Below are 20981 nucleotides of genomic sequence, written 5' to 3' on the forward strand. Positions count from 1 at the left end.
AAAAAAAGATTTTACATAATGGGCGGTTACCGAGAGACGTCGATGATAGGTTAACCAAATTCCTAATTGATTATAGGAATACCCCAAATATCACGACTGGTGTAGAGCCAGCGGTGGCTATGTTAGGACGACGATTAAGGTCCGTGTTTGATTTCATTTCTCCAGTGATTGCGGAAAGGAGGGGGGAGAGGTGTATGTCGGATAAATTAAAGAGTAAAATATTAGTTAGTAGAGAAAATCAGAAAAAGAGTTATAAATCTAAGAAAAGAAATATGAATATATTTGTGGTGGGGAAAAAGGTGATGACTAAGGATTTTAGAGGAAAAAAAGGTTGGGTGATAGGTATCATTAAAAAAAGAATTGGATTTAATACCTACTTAATTTTCATAAAAGACACAGGGCAAATCTGGAAAAGACATGAGGATCAACTGACACCAATGAGTGTAAGGTGGAATTCCAAAGAGCATGTAAGAGTGTATAGTGACGATCTAGGCTCTGATATGAGAGTATCAGACCTAGACCTTTCCCATTATTTTCGGAAAGGGGTGTGATGATTCTAATACTCACATGAATGAACGAGACGAACGTGCTCCAAAAAATTTTTTGTTTAGACTGGGAGAAGATTTATTGACAGGCAGGTTTTATAAGTAAACACGTTCCCACGGGAAGGTGGAAAGAAGAGATCGCTAGGACAGTCGGTTTTTGAACTTGGGTACGTCAACAGCTCCGAGAAATCGATACAAATCAGAAGTGTTTTGTGAAATTACAGTTAATTAGTGAATTCAGATGGTGTTGGAAAGCTTTGTTGAATATTGAATTAAAGTGAAATATTATTGAACCGGTGTTTGTGTGAAGTGAAAGTGGTTGTACTCAGTGAGGAAAGAAAATTGGATAATTTGTAGAGCGCCGTTTTGTGAAAAGATCACCTCAGGGGCGCAAGGTGTTTTGCGATCGCGATTGTGTTATAAAGTTGTGTTGATTTAAGCGTGATTTCGTATACAGTTCGAACTAGATTGCTTGTCTTAAAAACATGGAAATAATAATGATAATGATTGCGTTTAAAACAGAGTGAACGTATTTAAAGGCAGGAAGTGTTTGATCGGATTAAGGAGGAATTAACGATTGGCGTGATGGCGTTCTACCCACGGAGACGTAAACCAGAGAATCAAACAAATCATAAAACTCGGGTTCGAATCTTGACAGAGATTAGGGAGGTACAATTGTATCTACAGAATTATTTAATTACCCTTTTATAGGCGTAGGGAGGGGACCAAAATTGAATAAATTGCAAGGATTTCGCTAAAAGGAGGATGGAATGCCGGTAGGGAGGAGACCGTAAAACTAAACTGATTTAGCTATTTAGTGTGTAACCAGGTAGACTTCACGCTGAGAGTGGGAGATGGCTAACTGGGTGAGTTTTATATTATTAATTAAATTCCAGAGGACCCTTTTAAAAGACGGATACAACCAAAGTACAGGAACTAAGTTTACGACACCTGCCGTCCAAATAATGTTATCATTAAAAGGAATGTGCTAGGCGAACTGTCAACCAGCTGTGAGCGAGAGACGGGCCAACGACCTTTTCATATGTAGGCCGATAACTTTTATTTTAGGGGAACGCCTTGGACCGAGGGTCATATCGAGAATTTACCTACCTGCCGATCTGTTATTCTTTTAAAACATTACGAATCAAATCATGACGTTGTCCCTGCGATAGGTACTGAATCGCCGACGAAACATTAAAAACCTATTACAAATTATCAATGGCTTTATTGATTGTTCTCCCCTTCTGTCTGAAATTAATTTTAGAGTCCCGAGCGTTAGAACTAGAGAAAAATCACTTTTTCATCTCCATAAATGTTCTACTAATATAAGACAAAATGCGTTTATATTCAGAGCCTGTAGTATATTTAATAAGAATTTTAATGATATGGACATATTCTCAAGTAATTTAGGAACCTTTAAAAGATATGTAATAACTAACATTAAATAATTTTAAATATTCTACTTGAAGTTATCATGTTATTGCTTTGAATCCTTTCCAGTTACTTACCTTCCAATTTATACTCATGTGTTCAATTTAGTTGTAGGTATACATTTATTATATTGTTATTATTGCTATTGTGTAGTGCTTTTATTGATTGCTGCTGTGTTGAAATTTTACAAAACATTTTGTTTTGAATTTTTGTTGGTTATTAGTATATCAGTTAAATTTTAATTTTTGAAATTTAGCTGGTTATTAGTATATTATTTGTGTTCCTAGATCTGTTATTATTTTTTTATTTATTATTTACAATTTTGTATTTTTTGTAAATTTCTCAGGCCACGGGTACAGAACCCTTAGTTTCTTGTTTTAACATTTTTTATTATTATTATAATTTTAAGTGAAAATCTGTTATTGGATTTTATCTTTATTATTTAGTGTATTCTTATATATGTAAATAATCTGTTGATTTTCCCAAATAAATAAAATAAAATAAAAAACAAATTAGGCCAACCAATATAAATTCGCAGTATAAAAATACCTATCTACAGAGTACCTACCACAACACTGGCGTACAATTGAAACAGCGAACACTATGAGGGATAGAGGCGTTTAGACTACGGCAGTGTACATTCCGACCCGACTCAAGTATCTGATTCACTTGATCGTGCCATATTTTCCACGGGCTTCCCCGTTGGCTTCACCATTCACATTTGCGCCATATATTCTCATTACACTCCTTTCTTCGCTTATTCGCTCTACAACCCGAAACCATGTAAGCGTCCCTTTCTTAATCTTATTCATTACGCTTACATTAGCCTTGCATTATATAGTATACTCGTATAATGCCCTACCAAATGAAACAAGAAAATAGAATCTAGTATAGTCTGATTATGGCTTCCAGAACTGACTGATAATCAACTTGCAAACATTATGAAGACAATGTTAATATAAAAAACTACTACAGGTCTTACCAACATCGCCTGCAGGCCGAGCTGTGCTTCAGGCAGTATCAGATCTATGTGGAAGACTATTACAGGAATGACAAGGGAATCTGCGTGACGCCTAGGATTGTGGAAAGATAACCTGAATGACTGGACGAGATTTTAATTCTTATTTCCAGACCCCGAAACGTGCAAGGGTCCTCACGAGGTGTGGACCGAGTGTGGCAACAACTCCTGCGTGAAAAGTTGTGCCACACTTGGTCTTACCAACATCGCCTGCAGGCCGAGCTGTGGCTCCGGCTGTATCTGTGCAGAGGGATATTACAGGAATGCCAAGGGGATCTGCGTGAAGCCTCAGGATTGTGGTAAGATAACCTAAATGACTTTTATTTTTTAACGTTTATTTAGATTTCATTCAACATAAAATTTAAATACAGTTGTATAAAATAGGTTTTTGAAATTTTTTTTGAATACCTCAATATTGTAAAACCTCAAATTTCTAATATTTAGATATTGAAGATAATATACCGATTTTTAAATGAAAATTTGAAACCGAAAAACCAGAATCTGATATGGTCACATCTGGTACTTGAATCTTGCGATCAGACGTTATAAAGATAGAAGCCAGTAAAAATGTGCAGTGAGAAAAATGAAGATAATTTTGGTAGTTCTTAGTCGAAGTATGATACAGTTGTGAATGTTTAACGGAAATAGGGTCCCAATAACGCTATTGGTAGAGCAGCTCCCCGGCAAGGCGAGGGTCCTGGTTTCAGGTCCCAGATGTGACCGAATCTTTTTCCGAGTTTTCTTTTAAAAATCGCTGATATTTCTTCAATATTTAAAAAATAAATAAACAATCTTTTTAAGTGTGCGTTCATATATGAATGTTACATATACTACTAGTGTACACTACTCTTTCAAGCTACAACAGTCAAATATTATTATTGTCCAATTTTCAGGAGTAAACATCTGCCCCGGAAATAACGAGACATTTTCAGCTTGCATCTCTCCATGTGCCGAAAAGTGTGTGACTCTTGGCCGGAGCGTGGCGGAAAGGAATTGCAAAACTCCACACTGCATCCCTGGCTGCGACTGCAAACCTGGATTCTTCAGGAATACGAATAACGAGTGTGTTACCCCTGAAAAATGTGGTAAGTTATAAATATTTCCTACATTTGTTTTACAGAAATAATAAACAAAACTTTTCTTCTTTTGAAGTCACTGCGTCATTATTGAGGATATCATTATTGCGAACCCCACTATAATAACCCTGATGAAACAGGCTCCTCCACATATCGCGGTCCTGTACAGCAGTGAGCCAAGGATGCTAACGTTCAGGACACCTTGATATTCATCTGCTTCTCCTGCAAAACACTTTTCCAGTTACAATGAGCAAAATTCTTACTTGACGTCTTTTAATTTATTTACTTTAGAGTGCGGCGTCAACGAGGAGTTTTCCAAGTACGCTAGGCCCTGTCCCTACGAGACCTGTGACCTGATTGGTACTGCAGCCGCCACCAGCTGCCCGGCCTACGACCCCATGAACCCGCCTCCGCCCACCTGCAACTGCAAGCTCAACTTCTACAGGCTCGACGGGGTGTGCGTCGATATCAGGGAATGTCGTGAGTACTAACTTATATCCCTCTACTTGTCCGTCTCCTTCTTCTTCTCCTTTTTCTTAGTAATTAACATTATGATTGTGATTGCAGCCCCTAAATTCGAGTGCCCGGAGCTGACAGTTTACGATGCATGCCCGGACTACTGCGTAGACCAGCGCTGTTATTCGACGGTGGTGAAGCCGGACAACTGTCTGTGGGAAGCTACCAACAAAAGATGCAACCCGAGCTGCCGCTGCTCGGAAGGAAATTGCGAGGACGAATCAGGAATTTGCGTGGATAGAGACAGCTTCAGTGAGTATCGACAGATCCTCGCACCTTTGCAAATAACGTCATGAAACTGGTATCGCAACGTAAAACTGGCTAGAAACTAACTGCTGGCTGATGTGAAATCTTTCGACAAGAATAATCCCAATAACGAAGAAAAACTTAACACGTTAAACATCGGTCTCGCTGGCTCCCGGTTGCCAATCTATGTTTCTGAGCAATTATCTTTTCGGGCGAACCAGATTTGGTATAAAACTCGCCAAGTTGCAAAAGAGAAACGATATCAATTTGCATGGATCAAAGAAGGACAGATTTATTTGCGGAGAGTGAGTGGTTCAGGCGCAATTCTTCTATCAGGTGAAAACAAGCTGGTTTCCCTATGACTATCTCAAATACAATACACTTATACCGATAACAAATATAAGATGAAGGTTTTGTTATTATTATTGCCATTTTTATATCCTGTTATTATCCTCACCCAGTCATTTGAACCAAATATACTCACGAGGTATGCTACTTTCCGCTATTCATTATATTATTATTATGTTACCGATTCTGCCATGTACTTATTCACTAATACTTCTGTGTTCACTTACCTGGGAATACTTCGATTATTATGACATTTGTTTTCATAAATACTATTATATTATGTATGCTATACTGTTTCTGGAAATGGATCAAAACCGTATAGTAGTGAAATATTCTTTGCTTAGCATTTCATCTGAATAATTATGATTCAATTACCTCCTGATATCTACAGTGACACAGATATAACTTGCAACACGAATTTGATTGTCAATATCAACAAATTAAATAATTACAGTTGGAAGTCTTATAGTTTAAAGATTATTCACCAGAATATCAGAAGTATGTCAAACAATGATGATTTTCTGTTATTTCTAGATCAATTCAATTATACTTTTGATGTTTTAATTTTATCAGAGTGTTGGATCAACAAAAACTACACATCTAAAATAATACAAAACTTACACGGAATATCACTCAATTAATAATATAAATAAATCTAGTGGGGTCGTTGTTTACATCAAAGGTGGTATTCAAGCGCAAGTCGAAGAAATCTTAGTATCGCAAGGTAACTGCCTTAGAACTGCTCTTAATAATAACTTATGTATTTTTGGTATATATAGATCACCTTCTTTCCTGAACATAGATTCTTTTTTGAATTCACTCCAAACTGTTATCAGTAGTTCCGATAAATTTGAAAGGCAAATCCTTATAGGCGACCTTAATATTAACACTTTATCTCCATTTCACCCCCAATTCGATGACTACCTATGCATGCTCACAGAAAACGGATTCATAACAACAATCAATACACCTAATCGTGAACAGGGCACGAAAAAATCCTGTTTGGATCACATCAACATAAAAAATATTAACTTCACTGACTCTTTTGTTATCCACACTTCAATTTCCGACCACTACACAACAGCCCTCTGCTTTAAAGATAAACCGCCCACAACTGCAAAAATTAAATACTTCCCTCGAACAAACTACAAGAATTTAACTGAGGACTTGCAATTAGAACACTGGCAAAAAGTATTTGATCAAACTGATACTGACATTGCAATGAACGAATTCATCTCCATCCTTCATACATATATATCTAAACATACAAGTAACAAACTCATACCGAACAGCCAGTTAAAACTTACGCCCTGGATATCTCCCGGCCTTGTCAAATCGATTCACAAAAGAAACCAACTCCACAAAAGGGCGCAAAAGTTTCCAGATAATATTTTAGTTCAAACTCACTATAAGAAATACAGGAACTTATGCAAAACGATTATTAAAAATACTAAAGAAAATTATTATAAAGCGTTCGTTTACGAAAATTCTTATTCTCCAAAACGTATGTGGGAAGCATTTCTTAATATTAGTAAAACAAAAATCAACAGGTCTTCCGAAATTAAATCATTAAATATCGGTAACACAAACTCCTCATCCTAAAAATATGGCGAATTTTGCTAATAACTACTTCACGTCAGTGGGAACCACACTTGCCAAGAATATCCTCGATAAATGCAATAAAACTGAATCCGATCTTGCCAAGTTGGTCACCTCTAACCTCAACCATAAAATAGACAATATACAAACATCGACGAACGAAGTCTTGGAAATAATTGACGACCTAAAGCCATCCAACGCTTGTGGACCAGACAAAGTTTCGACAAATCTGCTAAAAGTAATTAAGTCATTCATAGCAACTCCGATAGCTTTTATCTCAAATCTAAGTCTCAAATCAGGAACATTCCCTAACCATCTAAAACATTTGATTGTTGTATTACTACATAAAAATGGAGATAAATCTGCGATTCAAAATTACCGGCCGATATCTCTGGTCAATTCGGTCTCAAAAATTGTCAAAAACCGTCTTAGCTTTTACCTTGAAGATAATAAGATTCTTTCTGAAAGACAATTTGGCTTCCGACCGGGTTTAGGTACCGAAAATGCCATTGGCAATCTAACTAAAGTAATTTCTAATAACATCGATCGAGGAATTAAAACCATCGCGCTCTTTCTGGATCTGGCTAAAGCTTTCGATACCATCTCGCACAAAATCCTTTTGAAAAAACTTCAACGAATCGGTATTCAGTGGCAGTTACTTAAATGGTTAGGAAGCTATCTAGAAAATCGAAGCCAAAGAGTTAATATTAGTAGCACTCTAAGCGATTCAGCCAATATCGAATTTGGTGTTCCACATGGAAGTACTTTAGGACCGATATTGTTTAATATTTATATTAATGATCTTTGTAACAGTAACCTTGCCGATCATATTATCACTTTTGCTGACGATACGGTCTTAATATTTGAGGCGAAAAACTGGTTCGAAACGCATAGAAAAGCCGAAATTCGGATAAACAATGTTAAACATTGGCTGGATAATAATCTCCTCACTCTCAACACGGAAAAGACAAAATTTTTACGTTTTAGTACAACTCAAGCGGGACAACCCAAGGAAATACTGAATATTACTATTCACATTTGTAATGAACCGAATACTTGTACTTGCAAAAACCTAGAATCCGTAGATAGTTTAAAATATTTAGGAATCACCATTGACAAATATCTGAGATGGGAAGAACACATTAACTCAACTGCCTCAAAAGTCAGAAAACTTACCCACCTCTTTATGACCATCAGAAATATTCTCTCTGTAAAAGATATGAAATCAATATACTATTCCATGTGTAATTCCCTACTCGAATATGCATCCCTAGGTTGGGGTGGCTGTGCCAAAACAATATTAGACTCCCTGGTTAAAGCACAGAAATCACTCCTAAGAGTCATCCTCAAAAAACCATTCAGGTACCCCAGTGATGCATTATTCACGGAAATAAAAGTTCTCGATGTTAGACAACTGTATATTAGAAAGATTATATTACTTGCACAAAAACAACGTCAGCATTTCCCTTCCATCGACCACCTTCACGACACCCGACTTTCAAGGAATAATCCAATAGTCCTAATAAAAACCACGACGTCCCTTGGGCAACGGCAATTCTCGTACTTAGGACCTAAATTATTTAATATCATTCCTAATGCTTGGAAAACGAAAAGTACAAATGTTTTGCGCAAATTGGTCAACGACTGGCTCCTTGATTTAGGGAGGGTAAAAAGTGAAGATATGTTGATCAATAGATAATCTCATTATAAAAAATATATATGTACATTATTGTCAAAACACTGATACATAATTTTTTAAAGTACATACAATACAAAAACACATATTTATCACCCCTGAACACTATTGTCAATTCTGTATTAATCTGTACTTTATTTATCAATGCTATCGATTATTTTCTAATCTTCCATCTATATTATAAACTTATAAACTACCCTTCCCATTTTTTCTACCTTTTTTCTACCTTACTACTCCTGTGGTGATCTGTCTTTTTATTACAACTATCTGGCTGTTATTTACTTTACCGGTTTGTTTTATATTAAGTACTAAATTATAATATGAACTAAACTTGTCAATTTGACTGGTCTAAAACAGGATCCATTCCTAGTTGGCTAGTCAAAGTTTCCACATGTTTTTATTGTATGATTTTTTATGTGAAATAAATTTATTATTATTATTATTATTAAAAGATATCATTGAATAACCACATCTGTGCGGAAATTTTGATAAGAGACTTTGATAAATGAGAACGACCCCAGATGTCCGCTTCAAGGACCAATGTTTCAAAAAGGAAAACCTATGGAGCACCTTCAGTACGGACTTTCATTGTTCGTAGCCGATGGAATAATGTTTTCTTGCGTCAATTGTGTATTCTAACTTATAAGTTAATATGTTATGTCCCAAACAAAGTGAAGTGAAAACTTGAGGAATTGGGAACTGAATTTCGCTGTAGTTTGGCAGTTATCCGTAAAGAAACTTATTGAGGAAAATACCAAAGAACTTTACGTACATCTCAAAATGGACATGGATCCCCAACATCGGAATTGAACATTTAAATGTTCGTTCATATAAACAACGCAACTTACTGGCTGTGCAAGTACTCTCAGCATACTTCGAACATTCCTTATCTACATCTGGCAGGTCGAAATCTATATTTTTATAGAGTATTTTACCTCCGACCACTTCCTGGGGTCCTGGTTCCTTCTTGATGAAAACAGTATCTGGATTTAATAGATCCATGGCACTGTTGTGGTAACGTTCGATAATTGGTTCAAGCCCAAGAAACATAACATTGTTATAACGAAACTTTAAAATGCATGATCTTTGAATATTTTGATCCGGTTGGAATATTCGGTTAAAACGGTGAAGACCTATGCAATGTACATTAGGGTGGATCGCCATTGTATGGAATTTTTTATTTTTTATAAATTAGTTTTCGCGGGGTGCGGAATAGATGCTCTAGGTACATACAATTAAGCATACAAAATATCAATTTAAAATTTTGATAGCAAGTACTGCCCCAAAGCAGTTGAATTTTTCAAAATCTGGTAAAAAATTGTCCCTTTATAAAACAGTTTTGTGTCAATATTAATACTTTAATTTTTACTTTTACATTTCATAATGAATGAAAATTGCCGCGCCTTATTTAATAATATTAAAAAAATGTTATAATATATACTTTCCCGCGAAAATTTGACAAATTGCCGAGTCCACTTTCTCGCGCCTCGCTCGCGCACCGCGCATCTTTAGATCAACCGTCCGTATCTCGCAGTACAGTTTCAAGTTTTACTAACGTTGATTTTCCAACTGACCAACATTACTTTGCTTCATATACTCCTTCTTCTTATGTTATAAATCCAACAGACAGTGGACTATCTGTTGTATCCAGAACATTGGATCGATACAGTATTTCTGATCAGGCAGGTGCTGCCATCGTCTGCGCTACATTGCAAGATACTGGATTAGTGATAACAGATAATCTAACAAACGTGATCGATCGTAATAAGATTCGACGTGCTCGTGCCAAAACTAGGACCACACTGACTGCCATCAACCAGCCCCATTTTGATTCGTGCATTTGCATATCGTTTGACGGTCAAAGGATAAAACATTAATCATGGAGGATGGACGCAGAAAAGTTGTGATAGAAGAACATACCAGTCTTTTGAAAGAACCTAGCTCACAATACATTGGCCACATGGGCGTTTAGTTCGGCGATGCTAAAACAATAGTTCACAAATTGTTTGCATATTTTGTGGCAAAATCCATTGATTTAGCGTGCATCGTGGCTATCGGATGTGACGGAACAGCAGTTAATACTGGAACTAAGTCTGGCATTATTCGACTTGTTGAAGGAAAGCTCCATCGTCCACTTCGGTGGTTGGTCTGTCAGTTACATGCTAATGAGTTAAGTTTGAGACACCTTTTCGAATACCTTGATGGAACAACAACAGGTCCTAGAAGCTTTAGCGGCCAACTAGGAAAGTTACTCAAGAACTGTGAACATCTTCCTGTGATAGAATTTCAAGCAATAGAATGCAACTTACTTATGAAATTACAAAATCCCGTGACGACCTTAGCACAGACCAACTTTATTTATTGGAAATGTGCCGAGCAATCGCCGAAGGACAATGTAATGAAAACTTAACAAAAAGAAACCCGGGTAAAATCTGTCATTCGCGTTGGTTAACAACAGCCAATACTATTCTCCGACTTTACACATCAACCAAGAATCTGACAGAAATCAGGTGATATTGACTGAATTTGTGCTAAGAGTGTATGCTCCGATGTGGTTTAAAATAAAAACACAGCCTTCGAGACAACCAAGAGCAGACTTCAACCGGCGAGACACCTCCATGAAACCATAAAATTGTCTCGTTACCTTCCAGAGCATTTGAAAAAGGTGGTAAATCCCGTAATTCAATGCAACGGGTATTTTGGCCAAGCGAAAATATACTTATTAGTATGTTAAACGACGAACGAAGACAGATTAGAGAGTTGGCTCTCAGACGGATTCTAAGTATCCGAGAACTTACGTTGGGGTTCTCTCCAATAAGAGTATTTAAGCTACCTACTTTTAATTTCAACGCAGAAGACTATATTGACTTGATCAACTGGGAAAAAACATCAAAAGCACCTCTTACAAAACTGATATCTAGCGAGACAATAATTGATGCCATTGCAGACCACGAAATTATCGAATCCAACATTTTGTGTAAGTTCCGATTGATGCCCTGTCACACGAAAGCCACGGAAAGATGCATCAAAGTGGTAACGGCACCATGTTCTGCTGTTTGTGGCCCTGAAAAACGTGAAGGGTGGATACAAAACAAGCTAGAATCTTGTCGTATAATGCCAGTATTGAATTCGAAGAAGGACTATAAAATACAATAACTTTTATGATTTTTGACTATATTCTTTAACGATTTTTGTGATTTTTTGTGTAGCAATGGTACTTTTATTGTTTCTTGATTAGTAGATAATATTATTAGTAAATGAAAAGTAATTTTTTTTAATATTTTAACTACTTTTATTGAGCAAAGATTAAACCCTTCTTTTTCTAGTTTTACGCTATTTTTTTAAAATTTGAATTGACTTGGGGCAGTACTTGCACTCAAAATATCTTAATGATGTCATAATGACTTTTAAAGGTATCCCCATAGAGCATCCATTCCACACCCCGCTCCTAAGAAAAACATAAAAACAAAAAATCGATCCACCCTAATGTACATATGTTAATTGTGACCTTGAAATTAAGTGATTTGAAAACGGTTAAGACAATCGTAGGATTACTCACTATCTTTGTATTAACAGATATTACAGTGTATCGGATACGACATAACGCTTTTATAACAAAATATGTGCAATCCATATTTTGTTATTATTTGAATCAACGTCTTGGTAATACTGGGTAGACGTCAAATTGAGAGTTTAAACGTTCTTCAAACAAAACGCTAAATGAATTACCCTACTTACCGATTGGCACAAATTTCACATTTAAAACACAGTGCAGTTTTGCATTTTAACAACTGTAGTCGAAATTAAAACAGGGTCGCTTAGTTTGATTTGGAAAAAGGGCCGCTTGCAAAATGAATGCCTACCGAAATTAATGCTTGCATAGAAAATATCAGCATTTGAACTTACCAGTAACTATTACAAGCATGTGACGATAAAGCAGGATTAAAAAGTGTAAGGTATATTGTGTAAAGATAGATTTGGAAACAGGATGAAACCTGAAGGAAAAATGCGTCAACAATTTCGATATAATTAATTGTCAGTGTTGCCAACTTGATTGTAAAAACCCTTACCGTGTAATGGGACGTGGACACGGTCAAGCGGCTTGATCGCAAGCACGTAGTTTATTGTCTATGGCACTTTGTGTCAAGCATTTTGACCGTGTACCGAAGCTGGCTTGCAAGCATTGCGCAATTCTACGTGCTTGCGGCGAGGCTTGATGCGAATTTATATTTTTGTGGGAATAGACAAACGACAATAGACAAATAAATATCACGTATCATAAACAATGATATAAATTGAATAAAATTGTTGTAAAATAGGTACTTAGTTATTGTTTTTGTGTTCAATTTGTAGAAATCCATCTAATTTAAAAATTTTGGAAGTATTTTAGTATTTTTTAATAATTATGACAGCGGTTTTCAAGGTCATTAATAATCAAACTGTAGAATAAATAATTTTCTGAATTTTCAATGGAGAAAACATATTTTTTGTATGAATACCGCACAAGATATTCATACAAAAAATAGCTGTAGCCTGTAATACACTTTGCAAATGCTCATGGGTAAAGCGGTACCTTAACTTGTACCATTCTTGACACCAAATTCGTTTCTTTTTATTATTTTATTCAAACATAAAGCTAACGTAAGAGCCAAGAACGCTTTGTCTTTGACAGATTCCATTTTGCCGCGAGTCACGAAATGACAGGAAGGCATAGAAGTACATATACATAGACCACCACGAAATCACAGGAAGGCGTGGCCATGCTTGACGGAGAGGCTTGATGCGGGCTGTCAAGCCGCTAAGCATAGACAATAATAGACAACAATAGACAACAATAGACAAAAAAACTACGTGCTTGCGATCAAGCCGCTTGACCGTGTCCCAGTCTCTTTATATGCTTCCCAACTGGAATGTTGCCATTTCTAAACGGGCAAGGGCTTCTGAGCAATCCATAATATTTTTAATTAGGACACTGAATATATTTTAAATGACAAACCACTGTTAGTACGACGACCCGTAGCATGGAGACGGCAATTCAGGAAAAATTGCAGAGCCAGATTTTCACCGACAGTCAGATTATCTGGGAAAGTATTCAAGATTTTTACAGCAGCGATTATCTGATGATTTATATTATTTGTATATATTTAATGACATCAATTACATGCATTTAAACAGTATTATCTCAATCTCATCTGGGGTGTGCTTGTTGCACCGCTCTTGGGTAAAAGTAACAAATTGAATATTTTTCAGGATATGGCCGATAGTAAAGCGTCATTTAAACGTTATTATCACAATCTTGATGCAACGCTCGTAGGTCATTTTAACAATTTTTAACGTTTTTTAAGGACTCGGTTGTGTTTCGTGTCGTATCTTGTGATTGTCCTGTTTTATATTTAAATTCAGTCAAGCCTAAAATCTTTCACTTTCTCATGTTATAATCTCGATGTGTAGAGCCTTTTACATTATCTTTGTCAGTCTATGCCACCTTTTATGTTAAATATTTTTGTCTATGGCACGTCATAGTGTAATATTGTCATGAATTTCGCGTCTATAATATCTTGTGTCTGTGGTCACGTCAAATATTGGTTTGTTTATAAATAGCGTGTTGTGATTCCAAACCGGGATTCAATTCTACATTATCATTGAGTCTACATTCATTATAAATCACCTCTCGCTTCTCTTTCTGAGTTTTAAGTCAACCCTCTTGTTTGTGACATATTAAAACATATCAAGCCAAAACACAAGTGTTTTACTTAGAAGAGAACCTCTCAATCTCTCTCAGACGGCAAGCCAATCCTTGGCGTGAAAACGAAAGAAGCCAACAAGCCGATCAGCCTTACAACCTGACTGGAGGCTTCTGGAGTCACGTACGAGGACGCTGCTCAGGTTGAACGTAGACCCTTGGTTGGTATGGAATATTAGAATTCTACACTAACTACGATCAAACATAGCAGCTTACGTATTCTGGTAATTTAAACTTTTGTTTCTATGAAAAGCATTTCTACAGCTATGTTGCAAAATGTAATTCGTCAGTATTAACGAATTCTTATTTTGCAAAATTTGTGAATGGGGGTAATGAAAAAGATCGACAATTGGCGATGAAAACAATGAGCAAAGTGTTCCAAGTTGTCACGGAGGCCAAATTAAGAGGAAAAAAAACCTAACAATGTTTTTAATGATAAACTAATGTTTATTAGACAAGGTTTTTATGCTTAACATAAATGATAACAAATTATTATAAGCATAAATAATTACTCACCTCAAATATCCATTCCCATCGGCGAAATTATTTTTACCGGAAGATATTTTCAATTTGTATGGATGTTTCAGGCGAGTAATTAATGCTGATAATAATGTGTTAATTTTATTATTTTACCAGCTTACGTGTACCCGGCGTTGCTGAGGGTTGTTTATGATTTGATTACAAAACATCAACTTTTCTCTACTTTCTATAAATATAACATGCGTTTATTATAACAACTTATAACTAGCGAATAAAAACTGTTAGGTTCTTGCAACTAGTTATTTATAATTAAAATAAGAAGTGAGCTAACGCAATTTTAAACGGTTAAGTTCGTGGTTTTTTTTAATATTCAAATTTTTAAATATTGAACTCATTCCACATTTATGTGTTGAAATTTTGAAATAAAACGAAAATATTGTAGGGAAATTTGGAGTTACGAGATTTTTCAATCCTTTCTAGGTCTTTTTGTATCTCAGCCTTAATTATCGAGTTGGCAACACTGAATATCACCATTAAATTTATGACGCAAGGTTTCTTCACGGTCAATGATTTTATCCAGTTTCTTAATCTATTTCTACATAATATACATTTCACTGTTTAACCCTGGAAGTAAAATTCATCACCACATGCATGAGAATTACTAGTAAGTGCTAGAGATGATATTTTCTAATCACGCTATTCGTTTAGGCAGCGAAACTTAATCCAAATCAAACTGAGCGACCTCTGTTCCTTAATTTGAACTACGGCTGCTCAAATAAACAATTGTCTAACGCTAACGTGAACTATCGTATCGCCATATCTTGAATTATTTTATAGCACCAATCGGTAAGTTATGGAATCCATTTAGTTTGTCAATGTGACCTGTGAATGCAATATGTCAGCTAAGATAACAAAAACAGTCAACACAACACAACACAAACTATGGAGCTCCTCAAGGATCCACATGAGGGGCACTCCTTTTTCAAATATATAGGAATGACATATGCAATTTCAATTCAACGCACACGATACTGCTATATTTTACTTCGTCAAAAACTTACTAGAAAAATTACAACTGGATTTTAACACATTACCTGTTACACCTGCTACACTAATACCTGTTTAAATTGAGTGATCCGACTATTCTCTTAACCGTTTTCAAGTTACTTAAGTTTAAGTTTAAAATTATAAGATCAAATATGTGTGTAATGCGCACAACTTCATTGTTTCAACAGAAGATTCTAACTACCATCAAATATTGAATGATCATACAAATGAATGTTTCATTATGACAATGTCCTGTTTCAGGTATATTTCTTTGGGATTAAACCAATTACCATTCGTTACCCCAGCAGTGCCATGGATCTATTAAATTCAGATACTGTTTCAATCAAGACGGAACCAGGGCACCAGGAAGTAGTCGGGGGTAAAATATCATATACGAATATAGAATTTGACCTGTCAAAAGTAAAGAAGGAATTTTCGCAGTATGAGGAGAGTACTTGTCCAGCCAGTAAGTTGCATTGTATATTATGAAAAAAAAAGTTAAATTGAAATGTTCGGAATCCATGTCCATTTTGAAATGTCGCGCAGACAGGACATGTGCTTATTCAGAACGTCCTCTTTTGCCATGCATAAGTTACTTTTGTATTTTCCTTTAAATTTATCTTTACAGAAAACTGCCAAACCGAGGCAAATATTTATCTTACATTACTCGATTTCTCAAGATTTTCCTATAAAAAAACCTTATTCCATTCTCTGTAAACAACAAAACTCCGTGCTGAAGGTGCTCAAGAGCTAATGGTTTTTACTTCTTGAATCATTGGTCCCTAAAGCGGATATCTTGAGTCCTTTTTATTTCTTATAGTCTCTTATCCAATTTCCCGCATCTACATGGTTATTCACTTGTATCTTTAAGCGTAATTATTTTAACAAATTAAATTATTTCATTGCAATATCTCTCGCAGATTGATCATCAAGCATTACTTGTAGTTATTGATGTACGTTTGGCGTGATTTATTAGATAATTTGATCTTTTTACTTATTGTTGTTTTGTTTTTCCAGCTAGCTTTAATATGGAGACTGTAACCATCAAGGTGGAACCAGAACCCCAAGAAGAAGATGAACGAGCAGTTCCTTATAAAATTGAAATTGACGTAGACCTGCCGGGTGTTAATAATGAATGCTTAAAACGCTCTGAAAGAATTACACAGTCAGCAGGTAAAAGTGACTTACTTTGTTTCATTTCATTCGTGCCATTTTTTCCTTTTTTTTTTAACTAATTCTTCTTACACTTGTTAAGCTTTATTTGTAATAATTTTCTGACTAATTGAAAGTTCTGAAGAAGCATTCTGCTGGAAAACGATTATCTTATCCCCATCGTAACCACTCGTGCAAAAGTCAGATTTAGAACGTCGCACCCATACTGGAGAAAAACATTTTTCGTTTTCTTACTGCAATTATTGATGTTCCGATTGCAACTATTCATGTTCTTAAATGAGACATTTGACGATACACATGCTGACTCAAAGTGGAGAAAAACCTTTTCCATGTTGCGATTGTAACTAGTCATGTTCTCGAAAGGGAGATTTGATGAAACACATGCTGTTTCACAGTGGAGAAAAACCTTTTTCATGTTCCGATTACTAACTATTCAACTCTCAAAAGGGACATATGTCAAGACAGTCATAGAACAGACATGTACACAGTTACATCAGAGAGTGTCCAGTATTCAATATCAGTGTCAATAATAAGTGGTCGAAATAGCGAAATCAAAATTCTCTAAAAATTATGTTGAATCGCGTTGTATATTAATTTGTTTTATCTTTAAACTATGTGTAACATTATTTGTTAATCTTAAGTCATCATTACAATTATCATAGTAAAATCGTTATACATATTCATGATGCGGATTTGAATGGTAGAAAAAGTTGATGACTCCCAAGGAAGACATACCAAAATCAAGTAAACCAAATACTCAATCGGGTCATGTCATGTCAAAGGTCACAATAATAGAAGATTATGTATGAGGTGATATTTGAATGTGACAAGACATAGTGTGTGCTGTTGAGGTCCATTTTCACTGCCTATCTCTGTGGAAATACGGTGTCATGGTTAATTAGTTAAACTCTGTGGTCAACTTTCAGGATCGCTGGCCATGCTTAACTCAACTCAACTTTGACTCAACTTAATAACTATAAAAAACAACTATTTGCACAACTTTCTTGAAAAATTGGTCCCTGAAGCGGAAATCTGCGCCCATTTTATTTATTTTAGTCTCTTATCCAATTTTACTCATCTACGTAGTTATTCAGTTGTATCTTTAAGCGTAATTATTATAACAATAAAATATATATATTTCAGATCTCTCGAAGAGGGGCGATCGTATTCTTAAATGCATTATGTGTAGTTATTGATGTTCGTCTTGGCATGATTAATATGATCATTTGATCAATGTAGGTATTGTTGTTTTGTTTTTCCAGGTAGCTTTAATATGGAGTCTGTAACCATCAAGCCGGAACCAGAAGCCCGAGAGGAAGATGAAGCGAGAGTTCCTTATAAAGTTGAAATTGAGATAGACCTGCCGCGTTTCAATTATAAATGCTTAAAACGCTATAAAAAAATTACACAGTCAGCAGGTAAAACCAACTAGGTTTGTTTTATTCAACAATTCTTGATATTTGTTTGTTTTTTTTACACTTGTTATTTATTTATTTTATTTTTATTTTTATTTATTCATTTTTGGGAAATCAACAGTTTATATTTTTACAGATTGTACATAAGTAAAATAGCCAAAATAAAACCAATTACGGATTTCCTCCTTGTGACTTTACGTAAGACAGCATTAGAAGAAATAATTAAATTTATGAGAAATGTGAAGTTATAATTATATAAAATAAAAGAATTGTATAAAATAATAGAACGAAATAATACAACAAAAATAAAGGGGAAAAAAAAAATACTAAAATTTATATAAAATAAAAGATTATCGATACATTGGTAACCATAAGAATACAAACAATATTGTGCATATAAATCATATCATAACCATAACCATAAGAAGACAATGTTGTGCATATAAATCATACCATAACAGGATTATAAATATATAAATACTAGAAACATAAACATCAGAAACATCAGTGAAATACTCTTTTAAGGTCATTTTATATTTAGTAAATTCGCAATTGAAGATGTCGATATTGAATAATATGTTATTGTAAATATTACATATTCTGTTCTGTTTGATAGTATAATTCTAAAGATTCCATTGTATTAAGTATATAGTGCAGTTAATATAAAGTTGCTGGAAAGTTATTTGACGGAAATATTGTATGTTTTTAGTTTTTCTAGATCATTATAATTATTTATGCAATGGTGATTTGTGTTTTCATTAAGTCTTACATAAATTTTACAGTTTTTGATCCAACAGAATTTGAATTTATTAGTTTTGGTAAACTCTCTGACCTTTTTGTAGAGTACTTTATTTTTATGAGTTAAATGTTCATTTATATAGATCCGTTGTTTTCCATTAAAGTTAATATCCTCTGCTGTTAGGCCCCTTCTTGTCCGGATTGCTGCTATGATTTCGTCTTTCTGTTTCCTGCCCTTTAGTTTTACTATAATATTCCGCGGTCTTCCTTCAATCTTCTCCTTGGGGGTGACTCGGGTGGCGTATTCAATGTCGTCGCTTACTATATTTAATTCTGAATAGATCCTTTTGATAATCTCCGTCAGGTTCTCTTGTTTTTTTTCTGGTATCCCAATGATCTCTATGTTATTAATGCGTGCGTGTTGTTCGTTAGCATCCAATTGTTTTTGTAATTCTTTAAATTCACTTTGTATTACGGCGTTTTGTTCCAGAGTTTTTTCAAGGTTGTTGTTTTTTTTCGTATCAATTTTTTTTTCTAGAGTTAATATTTTATTTTTTAATTCCTCGATTTCTTCTTTATACTCGTTTCTGATGATTTCCAGAAATTGTACCTTAAATTCTTCAAACTTTTTGTCAAGAAGTTGGAGGAGTTGGGTGTCCGTAGTATTTAGTGTTTTTGCAGTTGCTCGTGTAGTCATTTTGGCACGAAATATTAATTAGTATAACTTCACTTCACTATTAAAGCTATTAAAATATAGATATTTAGATTTTAGCTAGAATTTTTTATTTTATTTTGAGATATTTCAAGAGTGAAATAAAAACACGACAGCTGTCATTGAATGTTATTGTTGTAATTTTGCCAAGTACTGCTTTTTTATTGTATGTAACACCTAGCCTTTCGAATAAAAAACGGAAAATGAGTGACTAAATGTCACGTTCACAAATGAGTCTACTACTAGAAATTAATGACTCTGCAAATCGAAATATAAGTTGCGTTCAGAACACAAAACTGGTTTAAGCTCAAGAAAAAATCTGCCTAAGAGTCAACGATCTGAAATAATCGTTACACGAGGAACAAGTAAATGATTTTCCTCGGAATTTTGCACCATATGGTGTGAAACTATAATTTAAATTTTACTCAAAAACATGTAAACGGTTTCCTTCGAAATGAGTTAGCAGATGAATCCGTATTTGGAATTTTAACACATCATTCAGAAGACAAAACTGCTTTTAACTTAAGATTGAATCTTTGTGCGACACTCAGCACATGAACATGGGTTTCTCCGATGTTTGCACATGATCAGCTATCAGAATTTTAAACCTGCACAACAAATGTAATTTTGTACTTTTCTGTGGGTATTGTAATAATGCCTTAAAATGTATCTGGAACACCGTAAAAATAAAGAAATGTATTTTTATTTTTAAAAAACCTCGCGGTCCGCAGGTTCCCTACTCCTGAAATTGATACAAATAGTTTTTTTAAGTGCGTACTAACCGTGTCCCACTTTTCTGCATATTAACCAAGTCAAATAACATCATAATATCCAATGTACGGTTCCTTGCCAAGAGCCAAGTCAGAAGTCATCAGAGAGAATTTCATAAGAGAGTTTTTGTTATTTTTATTTTAATTTCGTGTCAACTTGTCAAATATAAATGGTATTTTATATGTTCAAGGGTTCGTTGACCATATTTATTTTGAAACACATGTACCTTTTTTAATGTAAATATTACACAAGAGTCCCAATTGCTCCCAACCGTCTGGAGCCAGTGAGAGGAATCCCCAATTGGGGTATGTTGTGAGGCTGAATGTAGTGGTGAGCGGAAGGAGATCAAAGAATCAAAAGAAGATACTCAAAGAATCTAACACTCTCGTAATATAAATAATGACACGTCATCAGTATTTACAGGTTA

The 20981-nt window shown here is 35.0% G+C and overlaps 1 protein-coding gene across 1 annotated transcript; it reads left to right on the plus strand.

The window, feature by feature from the left end:
- The first annotated feature begins 18 nt into the window (after positions 1-18).
- Positions 19-18350, plus strand: LOC149415957 (mucin-5B-like). The gene is made up of 8 exons (XM_089641774.1): positions 19-49; positions 3108-3293; positions 3888-4079; positions 4362-4550; positions 4638-4819; positions 16007-16211; positions 16763-16918; positions 18181-18350. The coding sequence occupies exons 1-8, from the start codon at positions 19-21 to the stop codon at positions 18348-18350; spliced, it is 1311 nt and encodes a 436-aa protein (XP_089497900.1).
- The last annotated feature ends 2631 nt before the right edge of the window (positions 18351-20981 follow it).

Source organism: Hesperophylax consimilis, chromosome 17 (genome assembly GCF_061612785.1).
Source record: "Hesperophylax consimilis isolate HC1 chromosome 17, BYU_Hcon_1.0, whole genome shotgun sequence".
Classification (NCBI taxonomy): Eukaryota; Metazoa; Arthropoda; class Insecta; order Trichoptera; family Limnephilidae; genus Hesperophylax; species Hesperophylax consimilis.